The sequence below is a fragment of the Tribolium castaneum genome, chromosome 7, assembly GCF_031307605.1.
Source record: "Tribolium castaneum strain GA2 chromosome 7, icTriCast1.1, whole genome shotgun sequence".
Classification (NCBI taxonomy): domain Eukaryota; kingdom Metazoa; phylum Arthropoda; class Insecta; order Coleoptera; family Tenebrionidae; genus Tribolium; species Tribolium castaneum.
Window position 1 is genome coordinate 1087320 of NC_087400.1, and position 27408 is coordinate 1114727.

Genomic DNA, 27408 nt, shown 5'->3' on the forward strand with positions numbered 1-27408 from the left:
AAATTCTTTTTTCCATCGTAAAGGTCACATCAAAATCTATCAAATAGAATGGGTTTTATTTGATTTTGAGACACTTTCAAAATTGTCCATTTTTTAATTTTTATTTTCTCAATTACGGCAAAACTATTCGAAGAAATGGACCTCACCTAAGTAAAATGACCCGGGGAATCGACTGGCATCGAGAAAATTGCCAAATTCCCAATAGTTTTTTAGTTATGAAAATTTTTAAATCGTACCTAAAAATTTTCTCTATTACCTAATTTCTGTTTTTTTTATAACTTAACTTCCTAAAATCGTGTGTCTACAGAATGAAGCCAACACTCTGTACAGTGGGGACGTCCTTAGCAATTTCGCATCGTATGCAAAGCATGCCCCCGTCGTCACCAGCCGGCCCCCTCTGTACCAGGAGCGGTCTAGTTATCCGCTAACCGTCTATGATAGCGCATAATAGAACCTGTCCGACCCACACAACCAAGTGGAAGAGGCCGAAGAGCTCTGAAGTGAAAGTGTCGGCCTCTACTCCGTCGAGGTCCGTCCGAGATGCACAGCTGAGTGCGGCGCCACTCTTCAAATCGCCACCACCTCCAAACCACACGACGTACGCGCGCCCGAAACGCAAGGGGTGTTTTTTAGCGTCGGCAGCGTCGCGACGTCCACGAAAAGTGCCGCTGGAGCCGACGGTTCGCGCGCTATTTGTGAACGAAAGTGCATGTGCAAAGGTGATGCAAGGATTGGGACATTATTCACGTGCTGCTGGGGATTGTCGCTGATGCCGGGACGACGATAGGGAGGAAAATTGCACTTTTCGCATGTGAGTAACTAAATATCCTTGGTTACTTAACGGTGAGATTTGGGTAAATGTTTGCGGAGCTAATTTGAGTTTGGTTTTCAAATTCTGTGACACCGAAGAATTCGGCTCATTTAACTAGCTCCAGACACGGGATTACGATAAATTGCTTTAAATTACGTTCATTGTTTCATACAAATACTCGTTCATATACAATTTAAAAGAAAATATCGTTTCAAAACATAAGTTCCAAATTTTGAGAACCGCTGAACTAGAATTATAAAAATTTGCGTAAATTTTAATATTATTGACAAAGCAGCAAAAGGAAATTAACCTCTTGGTCCACTACGTTATCATTTTATTTCAATTTGTGTTTTGTTATTAAATTTTACGAAAAAAAAAATTTTTGCCAGGACCGGGATTCGAAACTCCCACACTAATGAACAAATTAGTCACAATTTCGAACAATTCTTAAACCGTCCATGCGCCACCATCGTCATTTTTTTAATGAAAAAATCAACTCCTAATAAACCACCATAAAACACACAGTGGCTCTCAACAGGTGGGTTAGTAAAATTTCTAAAAAAAAAGTGCGCACTTTTTGGAAAAATGCAATTAAAATGTCGTTTTCGGTTGTTATCTGATTTATTATATATATACATTATATATAATATATATTATTATATATTACCAAGAATTTTGTTAAAAATAATTTTTCTATTATTATTATATTTTTTTTTATTCTATTATTCTATTTCTATTAATCTGAAGAATTTTGTCGTTGATTTTATTTCTACGCTTTATTTTGTGTTTATTGTTATAAACTTTATATACTTTTTTATTAGTAAAAAAACAGACTGATATAAACAAATTTCGGGTTTGAAGATATGGAGATAAGGATCTAAAAATAAAAGATAACAAACATTTGAGTGGCTAACTATGAAAATTCTGTCATATTGTTACATAAAAAAGTATTTCTTTATTTTTTTCTTACGTTTTCTCTGCCATATTTTTACGAATTTTCGCCTGATAGAAGTAAATATTTTGGTAGAACCTACCCACCTAATTGATGTAGTGGGCGTTTAATGGGGAAATAACTGTAAGAGTTAATTAGAGGACAAATAATTCTCCAAACTTAACAAACATTTTATACACTTTATACTGTTTAAAGAATGCAACAATAAATTAAAATAAAAAACAAAATACAAAACAAATTAATAAAAATACCAAACAAAAAAGGCAGCTTTAAAACATTAATTGCGTATTAGACTAGTTTGCATTAATTTAATATATTGCCAAATGTTAAATTTTAAATTAATCACGACATTAAAAATTTGATAGTTGCGTTAAATTTTCTTAATTACGTTTTTCCTTAAAATCAGTAATGTATTCATCTCAGTTCTGGTAACTGGTAAAATAATCATAATTTTTTTATTGACGTCCAATGTCAGGAAAAAAGTACAGGGAATTTTGTTATTCTCGTGTGTAGTACTATTACAAAATTATACCAACAAATATAAAAAATGCGAATTGTTGTTATCTGAAAAATTAATCTCTGAAAGAATAGGCTATGTGGAGGCGCTTCAGTAGAATAACTGTGAATTTACATAAAACGCACCATTTTTATACACAAATTAAATGAAAAAAACTTGTCAAGTTTGGCATATAATTTGTCAAATTTTTAGAACCGTAATTTTACACAGTAAACATATTATTATTCATTCAACAGGGATTTAGCAATGTGTGGGCCACAGATCCATTAAAATGACGGTCAACCAACCGACTTTACTTTTTTAGTTATTTTAGTCCAGAAACCGAAAATATTGATCTTTTGTATTATTAACTTAAACGCTGGATTATTTTGGACTGTGTTTACCTGCGTTTTGATCAATATTTTTCAAGCAAGGTCAAACAAGAAACTGCTCACAAGCGAATAAACTACGAAGGACTATAAGTTAGGAGATACAAAATCGCACCCAAAGATGTAGTACGGCAGTGTAAAAATGAGGGCGCCCCAATCGTGTGTCAAATCGTTTTAAATTAATTTAATTTCAAGCAGTTCACGAATTACTTGGAAAAAAATGGAGAAATGTTGAGCTTTGCATTCTCAACAGACTGGGAAAAAGTGATGACTAAAATTTTCATAAGAAACATGAGAAAAAAATTATTTAAGATTTAAAATTTGCGCTTCGACCCGTATTTTTCAAAACGCTGCAAATACGGTTAAAGATACAAGAAAAATGTTCAGATGAAAGTTGTAGAGAATTAAATTTCCTTTAAAAAAGTCAGCGAGACCATATCTTTATCTTCAACGGTTTAGGCCCTAAAAACGTTCAAAGATGCTCAAGCGACTGATTTGCGTAATTTTGCCGGTGGTCAAGTATGGGAAAGTGAATTTATACTCAAACCGTTGAAGATAGAAATATGGTGTCGCGGACTTTTTTGTAGCAAATTTAATTCTCTACAACGTCGTTCTTTACCCTTTTTTGTATCTTCAACCGTATTCGCAGCGTTTTGATAAACAGGCGACGGTGCCCAAAAAATTATCGCTTAGAATTATCAATCTGCAAACGCAGCGAATACGGTTGAAGATACAAAAAAGTGAAAGAGACGAGGTTGTAGAGAATTAAATTTTCTACAAAAAAGTCCGCGACACGATATGTCTATCTTCAACGGTTTAGGAATAAATAAATTTTCCAATACTTGACCACCGGCAAAATGAAGGAAATCCGACACTTGAGCGTCTTTGAATGGCTTTGGGGCCTAAATGGTTGAAGATAGAGATATGGTCTCGCGGACTTTTTTAAAGGAAATTTAATTCTCTACAACTTTCCTCTGAACATTTTTCTTGTATCTGTAACCGTATTCGCAGCGTTTTGAAAAATATGGGGCAGAGTGCAAATTGGTAAAACTTTGAAATTTTTTTAAATATAGTTTAAGATATAATTTTTGCACTATTTTTATCTCCGATTATTGAGAATTTGATGCTCTATCTGCCTGTATTTTTTTATTCGGTTTGTGCTAACCGTTATTTAATTACAACAATTTTTATAAATTCATTGCTCTGAAAACGACGGTAATGGAACAAGTGCGCCTCTGGCGACGTTAACGGAATTATAAAAAACGGGAAGGTTTCATTTGTACGTCGTTTCATCCTTACTTTTAGATATCCGTACATTTGACAAAATAATATCAATATTCTGCAGTACATTCTCCCATAATTAAAAATTGTTGATATTTTTAGTAAATCACATCGTGGTCTTCCCGTTAAACAAAATTTGTCGTTTCCTAATTGGTTATTATGCAAACAACTGATAAAAATGTAGGTTTAAAGACTAGTTTTCACAGTCACTGTTGCCAATTTAATTTTCTGAAGCAAATACAAAATTGTAATTCAACTGTCGTGTTGTTTAAACAATCATTTTATGCTAATTGTTCTCCACTGTTGCGACATACGACCATCACATGCAAATTTCGAGTTTCATTCAAATGTGTTACTTTTTCCAAACTGCAAAATGACCCATCGATATTTTTTATTATAATTACTTCAGTTGACGTAATCCAAATAGACAAAGGTTTTTTTTCCCAAACATCCTTGGAACTATTAGGCAAGCATAATAATTCATCAAACAATTTTACAATGTTTTTCTATAAAATATTGGAACGCGTTCTTTCTGGATTTGAAACGAAACAACACCAAAAATCAATCATCGCTCGTTAACACACATTAACATCTCCTGTTGACGAAATAAGTCAATATTTTATTTATATTTACCGTGGCATTATATCGGTGTTTGCGCGCGGAAAAAAAGATTTATTGTGTGATTGTTTGCTAATAATTTTCTGTACACACACTGTATACGGGGCACGTCCACAAAACGATTTACTCTGGGTGGGCACAAGTCTTGTCATTTTCTAGCGGAAGTGCACATTAGCCGTTAGGGATTTCGACTTTCTGTTCAAGAATACTGATTAGTGTTGCGGTAGTAGATAACATTAAACACTGATATTAAGTCATGCCTTACGGTGCATACGTGGGCGGGCATAATTAACTCAGGTGGAAAACCAGCCAGTGACACAGGCTGGCCAACAAAAAACAAAATACAGGCTGCCAGTCTTTTACCTCACTTATTAGGACACGTTTCGGAAAATATTTTTGATTATACAGCGTGTCCCAAAAATACATTTTAAAAATTAAAAAAATTAAAAAACTTTTACACTTTTGGCTTTAGTAAAAATGGCACCATCGCGGTGCGTTTTTCATAAATGTCGTGAAATACCAAAGTCACCTGCTGTTGCAACAATGGAGCGTGGTATTTGAATATGATTGTTGGCACTTGGTTTTTTTTTCAGCAATTTCGTGACTGATTTTAACAAAACTCCGGATACAATTGACGATTCCGTTTATTATTTCTAGATGGCTATCGATTGTAATAACACGACTATTTATTCACAATTAGCGCATTTATCGCAGGTGCGAGCTTCACCTGAAGCTGAAACTGAAGGTTTGCGAAAATTGCGTTGTTCGACATTTATTGGCGTAATAACGTGCTATTTATACACAATGTTTGATGGAATATTTTATAAAACGACAGGAATTTTGTAAAAAGCCGATTTACGTACGTAACGGATCATATTTCGGAATTAATAGAAATAATTTAGTCATAATTAGCAATAAAATTGGACCCTAATGAGAAAAATTAAAATACGAGTTATGACTTGATTTTCATAAATTAAAGCAGAATTTTGCTTCACCCACGCAATTTTTACAAAGTGTGGTACAATAAAATCTAAAGCTGATTTCGTCTTTGTTTACTTATTTATGCAAAACATTCGCTTGATTATTATTTATATTAGCAGGAGTTCTCCGTAAATAAATGGAAATAAACTACGCAAAAATGAATTGGAATTTTCTTAAAAAAAATTTGTATTTTGTTTTTACACTTTTTTAAAATGACTTTCTTTTCGCTCTTATTCTCGAAACAGGTCAATTGTTAGTTTTCCTTGCCTACTATTTGGTGCATAGTTTTTGTTTATCCGTTGTCAGAAAAGCATAGCCACCTCTAACTTCTTTTTTTCAAATGTAATGATATGTCAAGTGACACCTCGTCACTTTTCGCACGCAATTCGGAAGTAAAATTACCGTTGGGGGCGCCACTGAGCTAGGTCGAAAACAGTAACCATACATGGCGGGAAAATGTTTATTCGGATATTTTGAGCGTTGTAGGAATTTTGGGGCTTCACAATTATTACATTGCCTATGCAGAATGATTATTGCATCTTTGATGCAAGAAACTTATGTTGACAAATGAGAGATGACGAGGAAAACACGAATAACGAATGACTGTTTGGTTCACTTTCTTTATTGGAAAATTATTACAAAGACATTGAAAAGCCCACCTTTTGGCATAATTTACGTTTAAATGTATCAGCAGTTGTTAATCTTTATTCTAGTTTTGTAGATTTACCGCAGCATTTCATGATTTTTTCAGTGGAAAATTCTAACCTAAAATTCATAACACTTCACTAATTTATTGGTTTCTTGAGCCAAACTTTGTGTTCGCTGTGATCCATTACTTATAATCTTTAATTAGACAACTGTTTGATAACACTTTGTAATCAAAATTTAAATATTTTTCACTTTTTATCCACTTTCAAGTTCCAACAATAAACACATTATACCACGAAAAACTACAGAACCAAAGTCAACGCTAGTATTTACCACCACGTACTTTTAAAGTAATTCTTTCTATTGTAAGTAATTAACACTATACGCGCAAAATTGTTGAACAATTCATTAAATGTCAGTTAAATGTGGCATTACGAAAATTTCTTTACTGTTTTCGACATTCAAAAGTCATCACCAGAGGGCGTCTAGTTAATTTTATTTCCGAATACAATGCACTATTTGGATTTTGAATTTTTTCAAAGCCTACGTGATAAAAAAATAAAAATCAATTTTATAAGTTGGACATTATTTAATGCAACAATTGTTCAAAATGGGCACTGTTCCTCTCCTGGAAAATAACATAACAACAGTAGCATGAATTTCTAACTTTTTGTAACATTTCTACTGTGATTTGCCTAATTTCACTTTATAAAAATTGGTTTTAATTTTTTGTCGCGTAGGCTTTGAAAATATTCAGAAAACAAAGAGTGCGTTGAATTCCTTGCAATGTGTTCTTTTACATGACGTGACACTTGACATAGCGTTACATTTGAAAAAAAAAGTTAGAGGTGGCTGTGCATTTGGATAAACAAAAGCCGTATGCACCAAATGACACGCGAAGAAAAACACAAATCGTCCTGTTTTGGGATTTATTACAAAAATTATTTACATCCAAGTTACAAATTTTATTTCAGTCAATAATTCCACACTGCTTTAATTTTTTTATCGCATAGGCTTTGGAAATATTCAGAAAACAAAGAGTGCGTTGTACTGCTTTCGAAGTGCTCTTTGACATGAGCTGTAGCACGACATTTGAAAAAAAAGTTGGAGGTGGCTGTGCAGTTTTGACAGCAGATAAACAAAAATTCGCTTGTTTATGAAATTTTTCCAAAAATTGCCAATATCCAAGCTATGAATTTTATTCTAGTTAAATTATTTGAGTGTTTTCAAATTTCTTATTTTTTTCACAAAATATGTACCAATTTTAGCATTTTTGTTTGTTTACCCAAACTTTTCATCTTTTACACCAGCTCGTAAAACCTGGCGCCTCCACAGCACGCCATGCCAATGCAAAAATGAGCGCATCCAAAACACCATTAGCTGGCCCCAATAATTAAAATTAATTGCAAAGAGGCCAAGAATTTGCATCGCTTTGTCTCCGAATGCATGACGGAAAATTTCGCGATCGAGTGCGCATTTTCTCAATATGGACATTTATTTTTTTCTCGTGCATTTATGGCGAACTGAATCAGAAACTGGCATCTCGTCCTTAATCTTTGTTGGGAGAGTTTATGTGTTAATTGTACGTAACAGCTGTTAAATCAGCTATTACGCCCACGAGAGCGATCGAATAATATACGTGGATGACGAAAATGTAAGCACGGCTCGGAAGAATTCACGCTTCGTTAATAAAACTACAATTAAATTCATTTCGATTTATTTACATCTTTCTGGGTTTATTTCTGTCTGGGATGGTCATTAACGGTGTTTCGTTATTTTTATTGGAGATTCTTTTAACGACCAATAAACTGCGCACTGCTTCAATGGAGAGACGAATTTTAACATTACATTGCATTTGAATCAAGCAAAAACCACTAAATTTAATAATAAAAACATGTATTTTTTGCTTTTTTAATACAAAAAAATATCATTCATCAAACTAGTGCTAGCTTAAAAACAATCACTCTAAGGCAAAAAACAAAGTCAAATTTAGAATCCTCGGATAATTTTGCGTAAGAAAAGTTAAGTAAAGTTGTTAAGACTCCTTCTTTTTCAAAAAAAAAAAACATTTACAAGTGTTTAATTCTGTCAAACTAAATTTTTACCAATGTTTCAAACTTTGAGTGATATCTTGAAAACTATCAGTTTTAGGCGAAAAATGAAAACAAATGCAAAATCCTCGAATAATTTTGCATAAAAAAGCTTAAGTTTCAATTGTTTAGACTGTCTAACTTAAACCAAAAAAATCATAGCCCTTATCTCTTACTAAGGAATCTGTGTCTTGAGGCAACAAACTGGTGATATCTCAAAAACTATAGGTCGTAGATGAAAAACAGAGACAGATTTGGATTGCTGAGTTAATTTTACCTCAGAAAATGTAAAAATCTAATTGTTTAGACTTTTATTTTTCCCTACAAAAAATTACAAAATTATACGTGTTTGATTTTTGTCAAACTAAATTTTTACCAATGTTTCAAACTTTGACTGATATCTTCAAAACTATCGTTTTTAGGCAAAAAATTAAAACAGATCCATAATCCTTGAATAATTCTGCATATGGAGAGCTACAGGTTTAGTTGTCTAGACTGTCTAACTTTAACAAAAAAATTAAAAGCAACTCATTTCTTACTCTAACTAGAAAGTTTCTTGAGGCAGCAAACTTTGACTGATATCTCAAAAACTATAGGTCCTAGATTAGGAATAATGGCAGATTCAAAGTCCCTGGATATTTCTACGAACGAATATTTAAAAATTGACTTGTTTAGGCTTCTCCCTTTTCGAAAAAAAAAAACATTTATAAGTGTGTGAATTTTGACAAAAGAAATTTTGACCAATGTTTCACACTTTGACTGATATTTTTAAAACTATCGCTTGTAGGCAAAAAATTTAAACACATGCAAAATCGTTGAGTAATTGTGCATACAAAGAGCTGAAGTTTCAATTGTTTAGACCGTCTAACTTAACCAAAAAAAAATCATAGCCCTTATCTCTTACTAAGGAATCTGTGTCTTGAGGCAACAAACTGGTGATATCTCAAAAACTATAGGTCGTAGATGAGAAACAGTGTCAGATTTGGATTCCTAAGTTAATTGTACCTCAGAAAATTTAAAAATCTAATTGTTTAGACTTCTACTTTTCCCTCCCAAAAATTACAAAATTATACGTGTTTCGATTTTGCCAAACTAAATTTTTACTAATGCTTCAAACTTTGACTGATATCTTGAAAACTATCGTTTTTAGGCAAAAAATTAAAACAGATCCATAATCCTTGCATAATTCTGCATATGGAGAGCTACAGGTTTAGTTGTCTAGACTGTCTAACTTTAACAAAAAAATTAAAAGCAACTCATTTCTTACTCTAACTAGAATGTTTCTTGAGGCAGCAAACTTTGACTGATATCTCAAAAACTATAGGTCGTAGATTAGGAATAATGGCAGATTCAAAGTGCCTGGATATTTCTACGAACGAATATTTAAAAATTGACTTGTTTAGACTTCTCCCTTTTCGAAAAAAAAAAACATTTATAAGTGTGTGAATTTTGACAAAAGAAATTTTGACCAATGTTTCACACTTTGACTGATATTTTAAAACAATCGCTTGTAGGCAAAAAATTTAAACAAATGCCAAATCCTTGAATAATTGTGCATACAAAGAGCTGAAGTTTCAATTGTTTAGACCGTCTAACTTAACCAAAAAAAAATCATAGCCCTTATCTCTTACTAACGAATTTGTGTCTTGAGACAACAAACTGGTGATATCTCAAAAACTATAGGTCGTAGATGAGAAACAGAGTCAGATTTGGATTCCTGACATAATTTTACCTCAGAAAATTTAAAAATCTAATTGTTTAGACTTTTACTTTTCCCTTCAAAAAATTACAAAATTATACGTGTTTCGATTTTATCAAACTAAATTTTTAACACTGTTTCAAACTTTGACTGATATCTTGAAAACTATTGCTTGAAGTCAAAAAATGAAAACAGATTCAGAATCCTTGAATAATTTTGGACATGAAAAGCTAAAATTTCACTTGTCTACGCAACTTTGACAAAAAAAAATCTGCCTTGAAGCACAAAATTTTGACGGATTATCTCAAAAACAAAAGAAGGTTTTAATTAATTCAATTAACAAAACTAAAATAATTATAAATGATGAATACTGACTCCATTTGTAATTTTGGAATTAATTGCGATATTAATTTAATTTTTTGCATTTTAATTAGCCTGCAGGACGTCATTGTGAAACAAATCGACGCTTCTGTTAATTTGCATTTTAAATGAATCGAACGTTGTAAATAATAATCGACACCGGACCTTCCCAAAACTGTTGAATACAGTTACAAATTTATCGTCGTAAAATATCCACAAGTGACAGCAAGCAACTGTGGAATAATGTTAACTCAAAGCTCGATAAATAATAACAATTGCCTAATTCCTTTAATGACCGCTAATTATTTCAAACAAATGAAAAATGTACAAGTCGACTGTATCTCACGAATCGAAATTATTATTACATGTACAGCTGTCCCATAAATTAGCCAGAGCTAAAAGCATTCGATAATTTTCAAGTGGGATGATCACGTGGGAAAAATATCCTCCACACGTGTGTTTAAACCACATTGCGAAATCTCAGTGAACATCATAATGACAAAAATTTAAGGCCGCTGATTGGCTAATTCTAATTTTTTTTTCAGGTTTGCCGGCTTGGATGTATCCGAAAGTGAGTACAATTGCTGTTAGAAAATATGGTAATTTTTCCGATCGGTTCGTGTTTTACAGGTTTTTTTAAGCCAATAATTGGATTATTCATGATGTTTTAATAAAACTTTGATAGGACGGATATTTGCAATTCTGATTGGTGTCATAATTTGTTTAATATATTTCCTAGCTGACGCCAATTAATAAAGTAACGTCGTTTAATTTTTTCTGGGTAGGCGATTATGGGTCAATAGCCACCAATTTATAAAACTATAGCGTTATTGTAATTTTTTTCAGCCCACCTAATAATTTAATTAAATTAAATTTTTAAAATCAAAAAATCAACCATTCTTTCGTTTTTCGTTCATCCAAGTGAGCCATGGAAGATGACGCGCTACCTAAGACTACTATGATTTTTTGAAATTTTTTTCATGAAACAGCAAAGTATAATAAATTACCATATAACTGTATAAATAAAAACAATTTTAAAAAAGTTGTTAATGAATTTCAAAATCTGAAGCGTGTAGAAATGTCTGATTTAAATAATTACCAAAACAATTCTAGAAAATTATAGATAATTGGTGGGTAAACCATTGTTTAATCAAAAATGTAATAAAACTAATAAACGTTCAAGGATACATTTTTCTCTAATACAGTTTTTTGTGATTTATTAATTTTTTTTCCTCAAAAAAAAATTAAAATTAAATTAGTTGCTGACTCAGTATTAAAGACTTAAAACATTAAAAAGGATTAAATTTTAAGTAGCTTGATAAATAGCATTTTTACTAATCCTTTGTGGGTTCCTAAAAAAGCGTGGACAAATGAATAATAAAAAAATAGTATTTATTTATTTATTTATTTAACTTCTTTCGTAGGTGGAGCTTTTTAACGTGTTTTTTTACATATGAAGCAACAGAATAATAGCATAATTCTTGAATGGACATTGTTTTTTTTCTTACACTGTTTTTGAATAGCTATTAATGCAGGCTTAACGAAATCAGTAATAATTAATAATAGATGGCTGTGAAATTGTGCAACTGCATTATTAATTGCATTCTTGGATTATAAAGGATTTAAGAACTGTAATATTTTAAATAAAAATTTGCATAAAAAAATCAACCTAATTATGTCAAAAACTATGACAGATAAATACTAATTATTGTCAGATATTGATAAAAGTCTCCATAAATATCGATCTTTTGATTGCCATTGAAATAATAACAAGGTTAGTCATTTGAAGAAACTATTATAATCATTTTTTGATCATTTTCAAAAAATCATAGTAGCCTTGCAATTGGACAATTGACAATCCTGAAAATTTCAGAAAACCCTCCAGATCATTTGTTATCAAATTCACAAAGGATTATATAAATATTATAAAGGATTTAAGAACTGTAATATTTTAAATAAAAAATTTGCATAAAAAAAATCAACATATGTCAAAAACTATGACAGATAAATACTAATTACTGTTAGATATTGATAAAAGTCTCCATAAATATCGATCTTTTGATTGCCATTGAAATAACAGGGTTATTCCATTTGAAGAAACTATTTATAATCATTTTCTGATCATCGTTTTCAAAAAATCATAGTAGCCTTGCAATTAGACAATTGACAATCCTGAAAGATTTCAGAAAACCCTCCCGATCTTTTGTTATCAAATTCACAAAAGATTATATAAATATTATAAAGGATTTAAGAGCTGTAATATTTTAAATAAAAAATTGACATATGACAAAAACTATGACAGATAAGTAAAAACTACTGTTAGTCAGCCATTTTGAAAATAACTTGTAGTTGAACTCAAAATGGTCGATTTGGATCGTATACAACATTTTAAACTTCTAGCTGTATTAGAAGTTAAAAAGTTTCTTATGTAGGTCCTAAAAAAGAATCAGCCTGTATAATTAAACTGGCAAAACTAATACAGACAAACAGATTTCAAATTAGGATTTTTTCTATAAACATACGTGTGCAGGAAATGTTTTATATATTTGAAAAAATCTCTTATTATAATCAGTCATCGGAGTGATCTAAGCATTTTGCTTATTTCACTTCTCGGTACCTACGCGAGTCAAGTTTACAGTAAAACAATTCTGTTGTGGATAATTTTCTACATCAGAAACAAGCAACACGTTCTGACATTGACATAGTATTTGTTAATTAATTGCAAACTAAAACAAGTCAATCAGTCTTATTTCGCGCTGTTTTTCCCAGAATCCCTCGGTTTTGCTAAAATAATTTCGATTAGGTGCCGAGCAAATATAGACATTAAGTAGGCGAACTGGAATACAATCATGCATAGCTCGGACTTCATGACAACATCTCAGCTAAAACCAGCTCATTCACGTCGATTTTTCCGACTAAGAAACAGGTGTTGGTTACATTTGTACGTGGAAAGCGCGTCGTCATTTCGAAGAAGTGGAGAAAACTCAATTTGGAGGTCGTACGACAAATCGGGAAATGTGACTAAGAGTCCTAGGACCTCGATTATTTGTGATGAGGAGTGATTTGGATGGTAGATGAGGCGCCAACCTCAGCCTGTGATAGTTGACCAGGGAACTCGCCTTGGACTGATTTTGCCAAATTTGGTGTTATTTTGCACAATGTAAACCGTTACTTCATCACTCTAGAAACGATAGGGCAGATGGACGAGTAATCGATTGAGTTCCGACGGAATTATTCTGCTCACCTTGGACTCGGGCGCAATTTTAACACTTTGATACACTTCATTATGACGCTAATTAATTAGTAAACAAATTATAATTAGAGTTGGTAATGCGACGGTTGAATCACACAAGGTGACAAAGGAGGACCGGAAATACGTTAAATTTTCCAAAAACTTGGCTAAATTTTGAAAAACAACATTTTTTGAGTAGTGCTACAGTAAAATCTCTCGAGAACGGACACTAATTGTCCGTTGTAGAGAGGTGTCCGCTAATGGGAGGTGGGAAATTTTAATGTCCGTTGTGAAGAGGTGTCCGTTATTCAAACAATTTAATATTTGTATTTTAAATTTTAATTTTATTAATAATTTTTTGGGCTAGCGAAATTTTTTAAAGCTACATTTAAACATAGTTTGTGTCAGGAATAGCTTTTGCAGTGACTTATAATTAACTAATTAATAATTATTTATAACTGGGATGTCGAGAAATTCTAAAAAAATTACGTTACATACGGTACATACAGAAAAAAAATAAATATCTAAAATTCTGAGGGATAATTAGTTTTTCACATAGATTTATCGCCTGAGCATTAGAGAATTCTGAATACGAGTTAAAAAATCCTTATATCATTTTTACAAAACAAGGAATTTCCACAATTTGAGTTCACAACACTCCCAAAAAACATGTCAATTACATTCCTGACATTTTTAGAAAGCTGGTGCTGGATTTATTTTGATGTCATAGATTACCGATAATTAGTTAATGTTATGTTATGTTAGTGAATTTATGGTCCTTTCGATTAGTTAAAATTGATTCATGGCAGATATCCATTTAGCACGACTTGTCGTGATTATGTAAAAAACTTTAAGTAACCACCAGATGAATGAAATAATTGATGGTGGTTTTGACACTATACACATGTCTGCTCATACATACATTGAAAAGATTACGAGCTAATCCCAGCATTCCGGAGAAAATTTCTAAGCGAACCGAGGACAACGGCTTCCAGATATAATTGAAAAATACAACCTTAGATAAACATAAACATACATACAGGCACTTTTTTTCAGAGAATCTAATTATGTTATTTATCAGCGATTTTTTCAACCATTCGTTTAACTGTAATAACATGAAGTTTTATTTTTTTAAATGGGAATCATAGGCGGCTGTGATATTTTCGAAAAGCTTATTTTTTTCTGATTTGATATGTCTATTTGTGTACTACATTAATTTTAAATATTTAAGAAAAAACAAAACATTTCGCCTGTTGTTTGTAGTAGGCCATGAAAAAATTTTTGATTTTTAATTAAAACCATGAAAATTGTATTAGCCAAGAAGTATTTATAATTTAATGATTTTTTAAACCCTAATTAATTCAAAAACAGTATAATAAATTTTTATTAGATCAAATTTTTGCAATTAATAAAAATTATTTGTTTTTATATTTAAAATGGCAAGCTTACGTTGTCATTCTATTTTCCAATTTTAAACAAGAAATGTCGGAAGAGGAAAAATCTTATTAATTGTATGATTGCGTATCAATAAAATTTTATTTTACAAAAAAATGTCAATCCAAACACCAAAATCAAATTCCATCTGCGGTAAAAAAATACACAACATTATCAACGTCACCTCCATTGCACTAAATCATAAAAGAGTGGCATCAAGTGGTAGTGAGACATAGTTTGCAATTTTCTGCACTTTTTTTATGTAATTAAAATCTGCGACGCTCGTATATTTGTTCAATTGAAAATAACTTAAACTTATTTTTATAATTTCACATTTTTTACTTTAAAAACCGTTCACAAAATTTCTAAACTATTCACACCTTTATGTGAAATAATTTTTCCATGGCCAACTACTTTCAAATATTTTAAATATCAAAAATATATAAAAATATCAAACTATATTTATATTGTTTTGAGTTCAGAAAAAAATAAGCTTTTCAAAAATGTCATAGCCAACTATGATTCTCATTTAAAAAAATACAACTTTATGTTAATCCAGCTAAACGAATGATTAAAAAAAATTGCTGATAACATTATTAAATTCTCTGTAACAAAGTGCCAAATGTTTTTGTTTCAAATGTGTCTTTTATAATAAGAAAGATATGAATTTTTTAAGATTTCGCTAAAATGTTAACGTTTGTTTATAAGTCGAAAACAAAACAGCAGCAGATAAACAAAAACCAAATCCACGAAAAAGCGACCTGTTTCTGAAATTTTTTCAAAGTTAAAAATTCCACACTCTGTATGCAAAAAAAAATAAATTCTGGGGCCCCTTTGTTGGGATCTAGTCTGGCGTTTGCTCAATTTCTCTGTATGAAAATTTGCCCCTGAGTGTGTGTATTGAGTCACTCGACCATCTGTTTCTCGTTGCAGCAATCGGACGATGGATTCGAGGATCGGCCTGGACTTCATCGTGGAGAATCCCGAGTACATCAGGAAACTGGCGGCGGCCCTCGACACCAGCAACGTCACCGTCAAGAAGCAAGTCTTTGAGCTTCTGTCCGCGTTGTGTGTGCACAACGAAGAGGGTCACGCGCGCGCCCTTGACACTTTGGAGCACTACAAGGTTTACAAATGACTCACGATAATTGCCCCAACATCTGCCTCAAAATCTCATTTTTTTTTTGCAGAAATTGAAAGGTGAGAGATATAGACTGAATGTGATCGTCCAGGAGCTGAGCAGGGCCACGGCTGTGGACTACCAGACGGCCCTTGTGGCCTTTATCAACTGTCTGATCATCTCCACGCCCAGGCTCACCGACAGGATCAGGAGACGCAACGAATTCATTGGTGAGTTTCTCCTCTAAATTCAAGAATTTTTGCGCTCGGAGCGAAAAGACATTCGTGATTAGAGCGGGTAAACATAGTTAAATATTATTTACAGTGACGCTCTTTACCATAAATAGGCACAGATTACTTCCTTCTAGAGAACAAACGTTGGGATTACGTAAGAACTGCATCTGTCAGGCGCCTTTTAAATTTCATCAAAGACGGAGAGTTTTTCATCTAATTAATTCGTTGAGAGGCCGAGTTACCGATTTTAATAGTTTTCGACCGGTTCTTGTCACTTCCATTAAACTTTAACCATGTTGTTTCCTTATACTAAACCGACACATTACATATTTATGACAAGATTAATTTGAAATTTTTATTAATAAGATGCCAGTTTTGCAGCTGCGACAAATAACCCGACATGGACGAATTATAAAAAAATTAAACATGAAATGACACTTTTTTTCAGAGAATCTAATAATGTTATCAGCGATTTTTCTCAACCAAATAGGAGTCATAGTTGGCTATGACATTTTCAAAAAGCTTTTTTTTTCTGATTTGATATGTCTATTTGTGTAATACGTTAATTTTAAATATTAAAAAAAAACATTTCGCTTTTTCTTTGTAGTAGGCCATGAAAAAATTTTGGATCTTTAATTAAAACTATGAAAATTGAATTACCCAACAAGTATTTATAATTTAATGATTTTTTAAACCGTAATTAATTCAAAAACAGCATTATTAGATGAAATTTTTGCAATTAATAAAAATTATTTGTTTTTATATTTAAAATGGCAAGCTTACGTTGTCATTCTATTTTCCAATTTTAAACATGAAATGTCGGAAGAAGAAAAATCTTATTAATTGTATGATTGCGTATCAATAAAATTTTATTTTACAAAAAAATGTCAATCCAAACACCACAATCAAATTCCATCTGCGGTAAAAAAATACACAACATTTTCAACGTCACCTCCATTGCACTAAATCATAAAAAAGTGGCATCAAGTGGTAGTGACACATCGTTTGCAATTGTCTGCACATTTTTATGTAATTAAAATCTGCGACGCTCGTATATTTGTTCAATTGAAAATAACTTTAACTTATTTTTATAATTTCACATTTCTTACTTTAATAACCGTTCACAAAATTTCTAGATTATTCACACCTTTTATGTGAAATAATTTTTCCATGGCCAACTACTTTCAAATATTTTAAATATATTTTTATCAAAAATATATAAAAATATCAAACTGTATTTATATTGTTTTGAGTTCAGAAAAAAATATGCTTTTCGAAAATGTCATAGCCAACTATGAGTTTCATTAAAAAAAATAAAACTTTATGTTATTACAGCTAAACGAATGATTCAAAAAAATCGCTGATAATATTATCAAATTCTCTGTAAAAAAGTGCCTTATCATGTCTTTGTTTCAAATGTGTATCTTTTATAATAAGGAAGATATGAATTTTATATTATTTGGCACAATTTCACGAATTTACCGAAAACAACTCAAATTCGGAGCAAATTACATATTATTTTCAGTGTAACATTGTTTAAAACTTTGATGATTTGATAAAATCTTTGTAATTTCATAAATTTCGCCATAAAAAAGAAGACAGCCTATATCAATCAGCGTAAGCAAATATTAATACATTTTTCCAAAAAAAAGTTTTTGTAAATTATTCAGAAATTCTGTGACATTTCCAAAACCAGAAGTCAAAATTTTTCCACATCCACAGAAATTAAAGCGTTTTGGATAAAATTTTGGAATTTTCTATTTTGTTTGAGAGAAAATCACTAAATTTCTAACGCATTTCTAGGTCCCATTTTTGCAAGTTTAGTTGAAAAACACCTCTAGATTTAGTGCAAATAACGCAATCTTACAAATTTTTACTTTGTTAATAAAATAAAAACAGTAAATTAAATTGTGTAGTCAAGACATTAGAAGGTATGTATTTGAAAAAGAAAAAAAAAATAAGAAGTGATTGTCGGTTCATCATTTATTAAAATTGAAGACTCTTTTCAAAAACTCTTTTTTCTACAAAACAAAGAAAATGGTTACATAGAAACATAAACATATTAAAAAAAAAAAAATAATCCAAATAAAAATTTTCGCACTCACTACGTTCGTATAGGTTTTTTAAAAGGTATAAGATTTTAAAAATTAAAATCTTAAATTAAATTAAAAAATTAAAATAATAAAAAAACTCAATTATTTCATTCAGAAAAACATTGTGTAAGATCACAAAGTGGGCAGAAATGGCACGAGCTAGAGAAATACCTTACATTAAAAAAAAGGCTGAATCACAGGTGTCTCTAATAAAATTTGAATACATATTTTTGGAAACAAGGTTACAACTTTTGTTTAAATTTCAAAACGAAATAAATGTGCACAGCAACCTACGCTTAGGTCACGGCCATTAAATAATCGTAACAAACTTTATCCAAATTTGTTGTTTTTGCTCAAATTACGCATTTTAAACAGGAAGAAGTAAGAAATATTTTCATGATATCTCAAGTCGTTAAAAGTAACACTTTGAGAGGTGGTTTGATTTATAATGCCTTTGAACTTTCCGCCAATCTTTTTCTTGTGTAATAAAAATTGTTCAACATCTGAGCGCCAACAAAACAGTCTAAATTTTCTAATACGATTCCAATCTGTGGCCGCCGGAGAAGAAAAATTAATCTCTGAAATATCATTGAACACAGCGTGATTAATTTCACACAAAAACATTAGCTAATAACACTGTTAGCATATTAATTTAATAATCGCGCTCCATTAATATTCATTTAAAATTTGTAATGTGAGATTTCCAGGATAGGCTTGGACGACTTTTGAGATACAATCTGTCGGCACAGGCTTGCCTGATTCAGATAATCTATTTAATTTTTATGCAAATGTGCCCGCAAGATACTTAAATCAAATAAAATAAACGATTTTAATTTGCGTCACTATTGTAACGTAGTTCTTGGAAATTCGATGCATAGTAAGTGACTTTCGTCAAGTATTTATAATTTAATGATTTTTTTAAGCCCTAATTAATTCAAAAACAGTATAATAAATTTTTATTAGATCAAATTTTTGCAATTAATAAAAATTATTTGTTTTTATATTTAAAATGGCACGCTTACGTTGTCATTCTATTTTCCAATTTTAAACAAGAAATGTCGGAAGAAGAAAAATCTTATTAATTGTATGATTGCGTATCAATAAAATTTTATTTTACAAAAAAATGTCAATCCAAACACCAAAATCAAATTCCATCTGCGGTAAAAAAATACACAACATTATCAACGTCACCTCCATTGCACTAAATCATAAAAAAGTGGCATCAAGTGGTAGTGACACATCGTTTGCAATTGTCTGCACATTTTTTATGTAATTAAAATCTGCGACGCTCGTATATTTGTTCAATTGAAAATAACTTTAACTTATTTTTATAATTTCACATTTCTTACTTTAATAACCGTTCACAAAATTTCTAGATTATTCACACCTTTTATGTGAAATATTTTTTCCATGGCCAACTACTTTCAAATATTTTAAATATATTTTTATCAAAAATATATAAAAATACCAAACTATATTTATATTGTTTTGAGTTCAGAAAAAATAAGCTTTTCGAAAATGCCATTTCATGTTTAAAATTGGAAAATAGAATGACAACGTAAGCTTGCCATTTTAAATATAAAAACAAATAATTTTTATTAATTGCAAAAATTTGATCTAATAAAAATGTATTATGCTGTTTTCGAATTATTTAGGGTTTAAAAAATCATTAAATTATAAATACTTGTTGGGTAATACAATTTTCGTAGTTTTAATTAAAAATCCAAAATTTTTTCATGGCCTACTATAAAAAAAGCGAAATGTTTTGTTTTTTCTGAAATATTTAAAATTAATGTATTACACAAATAGACACATCAAATCAGAAAAAAATAAACTTTTCGAAAATGTCATAGCCAACTATGATTCTCATTTAAAAAAATACAATTTTATGTTATTACAGCTAAACGCCTGATTCAGATAATCTATTTAATTTTTATGCAAATGTGCCCGCAAGATACTTAAATCAAATAAAATACACGATTTTAATTTGCGTCACTATTGTAACGTAGTTCTTGGAAATTCGATGCATAGTAAGTGACTTTCGTCAATATTTGTATTCAAGTGTATGTTTTTTCCAGGATGTCATCTGCTTCCGGTGCTCAACAACTTAAGGTATGTGGACGTTTAACAAGCACAACGAACTCGAACGCATTTTTAAAAAACGTGTTAATATTTTTGAAAAATTTTTAGAAAATGCGCCGAGGCGGAGCCCGAGCTCGCCGTCCAGCTGGACGTGTTCGACGAGCAGCGCGACAGCGACGACTCCCAGAGCCTGCAGGGCCCCCACGGCGTGGACCTCAACTCGCCCTTGGACGTCTTCTACGCCATCCTTAAACAAGTTGCGGAAACGCCGCAGGAAATCCCCTTCCTGAGCATCCTACAGCACCTGCTGCGCATCGACGCCAAAGACGCCGTCAGCGACATCATCTGGGACACGGCCGAGCGTCTCGTGCACCGCGCCACCCTCCTGGAGAACCGCGAAGACGCCGCCCGCCTGCTGCGCGCCCCCAGCGCCCAATCAAAGTTCTTCTGCCACTGTCACCTCCGCTCCGAGTCTAGTCCCACCCGCCGCCCCTCCCTCAACACGCCCCAGAGCCCCACGCCCGCGCTGCCGCCGCCGCCGCCCCCGCCCCCCAACGTCCCCGCCGTCCCGCCCCCCGTCCCCGCGCCGCCCCTCAAGCCCGCCGCGCCGCTCCCGCCCCCCGAATGCGATTCTGTGATAGAGAAGTTACCCCAGCAGGAGATCCCGGTGCCGAAGATTAAAATGAAGACTTTCAATTGGAATAAAATACCGAATAATAAGGTGATTGGGAAGAATAATATTTGGACGCAAGTGGCGTACACTCACCAGCATTCGCCGATGGCTGATTTGGATTGGCTGGAGATGGAGGGGCTGTTCTGCCAACAAGCGCCCCCAGCCAATGCGGCGGCGAGTTTCAGGCGCGAAAATACGAATTCAGAGACTTTGGATAGGAGGATACGCAAGGAAAATTGCGAGATTACGCTTCTGGACGGGAAGAGGAGTCTCAATGTTAATATTTTTTTAAAACAGTTTCGGAGCTCTAATGAGGACATCATCCACTTGATCCGGGAAGGGGAACATGATGATATCGGGGCCGAAAAACTCAAAGGACTCCTTAAAATACTACCGGAAGTTGATGAACTAGACATGCTCAAGTCGTTTGATGGCGATTTCACTAAATTAGGAAACGCCGAAAAATTTTTAATACAACTGACCAACTTATCCAAGTTAGTCCAACCGCCAGTTTTTTCGTAATTATTTCATTTTTTTTCAGTTATAAACTACGAATAGAAAGCATGCTTCTGAAAGAAGAGTTTGCCTCAAATATGAGCTACTTGGAGCCTAGCATTAAATCAATGATTATGGCAGCTCAAGGTTGGTAACAATGATTTTGTCACACTGACTGGCTTTTTTGTTTAATTTTTAGACTTGATGACGAACAAACCGCTTCAAGAAGTCTTGTACATGATTCTGGTCGCTGGCAATTTCCTAAATGCGGTACGATTTTTAAGGTTTTTTATCTTTATTTTTTGGCGTTTTTTTTTTTAGGGTGGCTATGCCGGGAACGCGGCCGGTGTTAAATTGAGTTCGTTGCAAAAAATCACAGACATTAGAGCGAATAAACCAAATATGAATTTAATACATTTTGTGGCGTTGGTAAGTAAAACTCTATTTTAATTTAAGTCTTTTCTATTTATTATTTTTCCCAGCAAGCTGAGAAGAAAAACCCCAAACTGCTGACCTTCACCGACAACATAAGCGTGCTGGAGGACGCAGCCAAGTAAGCACTTTTCCCCTGCTATTCCACGTTTTAATTGATTTTTAAGGACGACAGTGGAGCAGCTCCAGAACGAGATCAACGTGCTCGACGTCCGGATAAAAAAAATCAAGAAACAAATCGAACTGGCAACCACCGAGCCCGAAATCAAAGAGCAAATGACCGAATTTTTGCAAGTTGGTAACTCCAGAACCCATCGCCAACACCCAACTAATCCTTGCTTCCAGATGGCCGAACGTGAAGTCTCCAACTTGCAACAGAACATGGAAGAGTTGGAGAAGGTGCGTGTGCAACTGGCTGAATTTTTCTGCGAGGACACGAATTCGTTCAAACTTGAGGAGTGTTTCCGGATTTTCCACGGGTTTTACTGCAAGTTCAAGCAAGCAGTTGGCGATAACGAGCGCAGGAGGATCCAGGAGGAGCAGGCGAATGCGCGGCGCCGGCAACGCGAGGAGTTGCTCGCTTCCAAGAGGCGGCAAAGTAAGGGTTTCCACTTTTAGGCAATTTCTGGCAGTGTTGTTTCAGTGGAGAACTTGGGGGGAACCCCCGATTCGGACGTGCCGTTCATCGACTTGCAAATCTACGACAGCAGGCATGGTTTTCCGATGAAAAAGGTCAGTTTTTTAGTACAATTGTAATTCGGAAGTAAAGTTACCGTTGGGGGCGCCACTGAGCTAGGTCGAAAACAGTAACCATAAATGGCGGGAAAATTTTTATTCGGATATTTAGAGCGTTGTACGAATTTTGAGGCTTCACAATTATTGCATTGCCTATGCGAAATGACTATTGTATCTTTGATGGAAGAAACGAATGTTGATAAATTAGAGATGACGAGGAAAACACGAATAACGAATGACTGTTTGGTTCACTTTCTTTATTGGAAAATTATTACAAAGACATTGAAAAGCCTACCTTTTGACATAATTTACGTTTAAGTGTATTAGAAGTTGTTAATCTTAATTGATTTATCGAAGTATGTCATGATTTTATCAGTGGAAAAATTCTAACCTAAAATTCACAAACTTCACTAATTTATTGGTTTCTTGAGCCCAACTTTATGTTCGCTGTGATTCATTACTTATAGTCTTCAATTATACAACTGTTTGATAACACTTTGTAATGAAAATTACAGAATTGTTAATCAATTCATTAAATGTCAATTACGAAAATTCCGTTACTGTTTTCGACATAGTTCAAAAGTCATCACCAGAGGGCGTCTAGTTAATTTTATTTCCGAATAAAGGGATGGAAAACCACCAACGGGACATCCGAAGACGAGCTTTCCTCAGTCACCGGCTCCCCCTCTCTCTCCCGGCGCCGGCTGGGCTCATTTAACGGCGACCCGGAGAAATCCCCCGACATCACCCCTAATGGGAGCCTGCGGCGGCGGCGCAGCCGAGTCTTGTCGGAGGAGGACGAAGGCAACTTGATGGACTTCCTCCGGGCTTCGGACAACAACCGCGAGCGCCGCTCCTGGGGGAGTCTGGACCGGTCATGGGCCCGCAAAGCTAGAGGTGGGAGCCAGAGAAAACGCCCGGCTTTATTAGGTGCTGACTTCACCTCGGACCGCGAACGCCCCTCCTCGCCCTCACCTCTAAGCGAGTCCAAACCGATCGTTTCAACCCCCGAAGAAGAAACCAACAAACCGAAAGAACTGAGACAAAAAATCGAATCCTGGCTGCAGGCCAGCGAAAGCGACCAGACCGAGGACACCCGACGGCAGACTCGCCGCATCACGAACCGGCGCTCCTTCGAAATGGACTCGGAGAGTGAACGCAGCAGCACTCTGGACACGCTGCCCGAAGGCAAGCAAGTCTACAGCGGCAGCCAATCCACCTACCGCAAGGCCTACCCGGCCTGGGAGCCCTCGAAGACAATCGACAACACGGACGTGGTCAGCGCCATGGAAGCCGTCGAGGAAGTGCAGCCCCAAATCAAGGACAAGTCGGCGTGGCGCAAATCCACCCTGAACGTGGCCAACAGCACGGAAGAAACCAAAGACGACTCAATGCGTCTTAACCGCCTACCAGTGGTGGAGAACGACCGCAAAACCCTGATTAGCTCTCTCGGGGAGCGCTCCCCCACCGATAAACTCACTCTCTACATTATCAAGCCACGCCCCCGGGACTCGCCCCCCAGCCTGGACGACCCACCCATCAGCAACAAGGTCGAAATCGACCAAGACAACATAGAAACGCCCCCAGCCACGCGCAAAATCTTCATCCCCACGCCCACCGAGAAGCGCGAGCCGACGCAGCCCAGCCCCTGTCGCCGCCTCATGGGCCGCCCACGCGACACGGACGAGCCCGAACCCAACCCGACGCTCGGCGACGGCCAATTCGACCGGTTTTCCGCCGCAAGGCGCACACGACGCTACAAACGCACCGACACCGACCCCGACGAACCCAAAGACGAGCCCGAGACCCGCCTCAAGGCGTGGCAAGACAAGCTACAGAACCCCGGTAGGCGCCACCGCCACCAAACCGGAATCAACCAAGACGAAGTCAAGCTAGCCTTGACTAAAACTGACAAGAAAAACGAAGACGAAGGCTTCGAGGAGAGCCAGAGTTTAATGTCGGAGTCGCCGAGTCAGGGGGCGTCCTCTGGCGGCAACTACGAGCCGGAGGACTCCGCCCTAGTCGTCTACGCCAAACCGCTGAAAAGCGAGCCGCCGGTGGAGAAGCCGGCCAAGGGGCGGGGCCTGGAGCGGGGCGGAGTCAGGCGCACGGTGCAGGACACGCCCAAAAAGAGTGTGATTCCCCGCAGGTCGGGGAGTCTGCGCAAGACCAACACCTCGACGAATGTGCAAAGGTCGAGTTCGAGGAATAGTATTGTCAGTTCGAAAAGTTCGCTCAATAGTTCGGCGTCCGCTTGCACGGTTAAGAAAATGCCGGTTAAGGCGGGTGTTGGCAAAGCCCCGCCCCCGAAACCGGTCAAGAGAACGCCCTCGACTGGGGGCACGGCCGGGACGAGACCCCCACGACCCCTGGCCATGTCTTTCATGAAACCTACGACTTCTAGCGCCACTAAAGTGCACACAGTGCCCAAGAACGGGGCCTTTAGAACAAAGTAATCACTCATTTTTTCACTAGTCAAGGATTATTATTACGAACTAAATCTTTTATTCCTACAAACTTTGACAGTCTCATTTCTTCATACAGTATTACGACAATCACAAAATAAAAGACTAACCTAACTCACCTTTTAGGTACCGACCACTTCAGAGCTTGGTAGCGATAATTTATTATATATTTTTTTATGATTATGATACTTAATGAACTAATCACTAATAATGACATATTTATTTGTTACCAAATATTTACTTGTAGGTAATACATCTTCTATTAAAAACGCCTTGTTTTATTGCCTGTCGATGTAGAACTTTTCCCCAAACCACTCCCGATGCTCGTTTAAGTAACTAAAACGAAAACAAATCACGACAAATCGCCAAATTCCGTGAAATTACTCAATAAAAGTGTCCATGTGTTGCAATAAAGTTGTCCATTTTTTCTCATCAATGGTGGCTGCGTTCAACAATTCGGGCAATTTGACAAAAAGTCGCGTCAAATGAATGGCACCGTACACAAGACATGGGGGAGGGGGTTGTTGATTGTACACATGTTCAGGTAAAAGGCGGAGCGAAAGTGGGCGTGAGCCACAACTGTCATTATTGTCAACGCTACGAGCGAAGCGAGTGCTTAACATATATAGTTTTTCGATTAGTTTTTCTCACCTTGAACTAGCTTTTGCTTTAGCGCTATCCTGACTATTACCATTCGAAACAGCGTCAGTGCTTTTGTTTGATCTCAGACTTCGCTTCCTTTGCATGGCTTGCCTATTGCCATTTTGGTAATCATCATGATTGTTTGGATACGTTATGTAATCCATATAACTAACCTCATTTTTTGAACTATAAAAACGTTATATAGCGAAACTTCTCAAAAAAAAAAAACGAAATAACAACACTTTCAGTTTTTTTTCTGACGAAGTTTGAAACGAAAATTGAATGAAAAAACTGATCTAAACCATTCTTAGCGATAAATTTGGTGTTTTTTCCTAGGAATATAATAGACTGACCTTGAGACTTCTTTGTCCAAATGAATAGAAGTATACACAGCCTGCTTCGTCTCAATTTGCCCTTGTTCACACTTATACAGCAACAAATCATTGACCGTGTAATCAAAATACAGACGGATGCCGTCCAGAACCTCGCTACAAATATTTAAACTGCAAAAATACCCCAGTGTTAAAAAACCAGAAAAAAAACGCCACGTTTCGTACTTTCTTTGTACATCTTCAGGCCGCCTCCTTTGCGTGTTATTGAACGGATACCTGTGCCTCTGACTGGTCTTTTCGTTCAAATCACTAATCTGGCCATTGGCATAATGCCTCCAATAATTTTCCAAAATTGTAACAACATTTGGTTCGGCCGGTAATTTAACTAGTTTATTTTTCGTATTGATAAGACAATAGTCCTGTTCGAGACACGCCCGTAATTCGGGCGTTAGCTCAATCGGCACCGTTTCTTCCTCAATTGAAGAATCATCTTCAGAACTGCTTGTCACGCCTTGCCCATCGTCCGTGTCCATCCTCGTGGGGCTCCCGGAACTGCAGTCATCAGAAGAGGGGGCTGTTGTGCTAGTCTTGCGACTCTTTTTCCGGTCCCGTCTGTACAAATACGCCCCTCTGGAAGCCCAAATTAAAAAATGAAAACACAAAAACGGAAGTCTTACAATTGCAGTTGGGATTTTTCGGCCAAGTCTTTCTGCAATTGCCTGTTTTCGGGAGTGTCTTTCAAAACGTACTCCTCACTGACGTATCTGTCCCATGAGGAATTCCAGCCCTGGAACATTTTAATGAACTGAGATCGAAACAAAGCCACAATTACCTGAAAATGAATGAGGTACTCGACGGTTTTGCGTCCACGTTGGTCCTTGGCCACTACTACGTCCAACACCTGGAAAAATCACAAATTTGTATCGATTAAAACGATTTTGAGGTTAGGTTCTCACTTTGGAGTCGTACAAGACTTTGGCTTTGGTCGGGTCAGGCTCATAACACAACACGCGCTCGTTTTCACAGAACTTTAATTTGATACCTCGAGTTGAAACCATATTATCGTATTGTTTATATTTGGTTTAAATTCACTTTGTTGTTGACATGCTTGGGTT

General features: G+C 35.2%; 2 protein-coding genes across 3 annotated transcripts; one reads left to right on the top strand and one right to left on the bottom strand.

Moving 5' to 3' along the window:
• The first annotated feature begins 355 nt into the window (after positions 1 to 355).
• form3 (formin 3) lies at positions 356 to 25588 on the top strand. Of its 2 annotated transcripts, XM_965135.5 has the most exons (14): positions 356 to 811; positions 10871 to 10896; positions 15925 to 16117; positions 16182 to 16341; positions 20516 to 20549; positions 20628 to 21686; positions 21734 to 21834; positions 21887 to 21957; positions 22009 to 22116; positions 22170 to 22240; positions 22287 to 22413; positions 22465 to 22717; positions 22763 to 22851; positions 23481 to 25588. In XM_965135.5, the coding sequence occupies exons 3-14, from the start codon at positions 15935 to 15937 to the stop codon at positions 25308 to 25310; spliced, it is 4086 nt and encodes a 1361-aa protein (XP_970228.2). In that variant the 5' UTR covers positions 356 to 811; positions 10871 to 10896; positions 15925 to 15934; the 3' UTR covers positions 25311 to 25588. The 2 variants fall into 2 exon arrangements, with proteins under 2 accessions (XP_970228.2, XP_015839664.1); XM_015984178.2 differs by lacking the exon at positions 10871 to 10896.
• Positions 25525 to 27388, bottom strand: LOC658850 (male-specific lethal 3 homolog). Its single transcript, XM_015984180.2, has 8 exons — positions 27250 to 27388; positions 27126 to 27194; positions 26971 to 27080; positions 26519 to 26923; positions 26315 to 26464; positions 25971 to 26147; positions 25704 to 25916; positions 25525 to 25655 (listed from the first exon to the last, which is right to left on the bottom strand). The coding sequence occupies exons 1-8, from the start codon at positions 27349 to 27351 to the stop codon at positions 25598 to 25600; spliced, it is 1284 nt and encodes a 427-aa protein (XP_015839666.1). The 5' UTR covers positions 27352 to 27388; the 3' UTR covers positions 25525 to 25597.
• Positions 27389 to 27408: the final 20 nt, after the last annotated feature.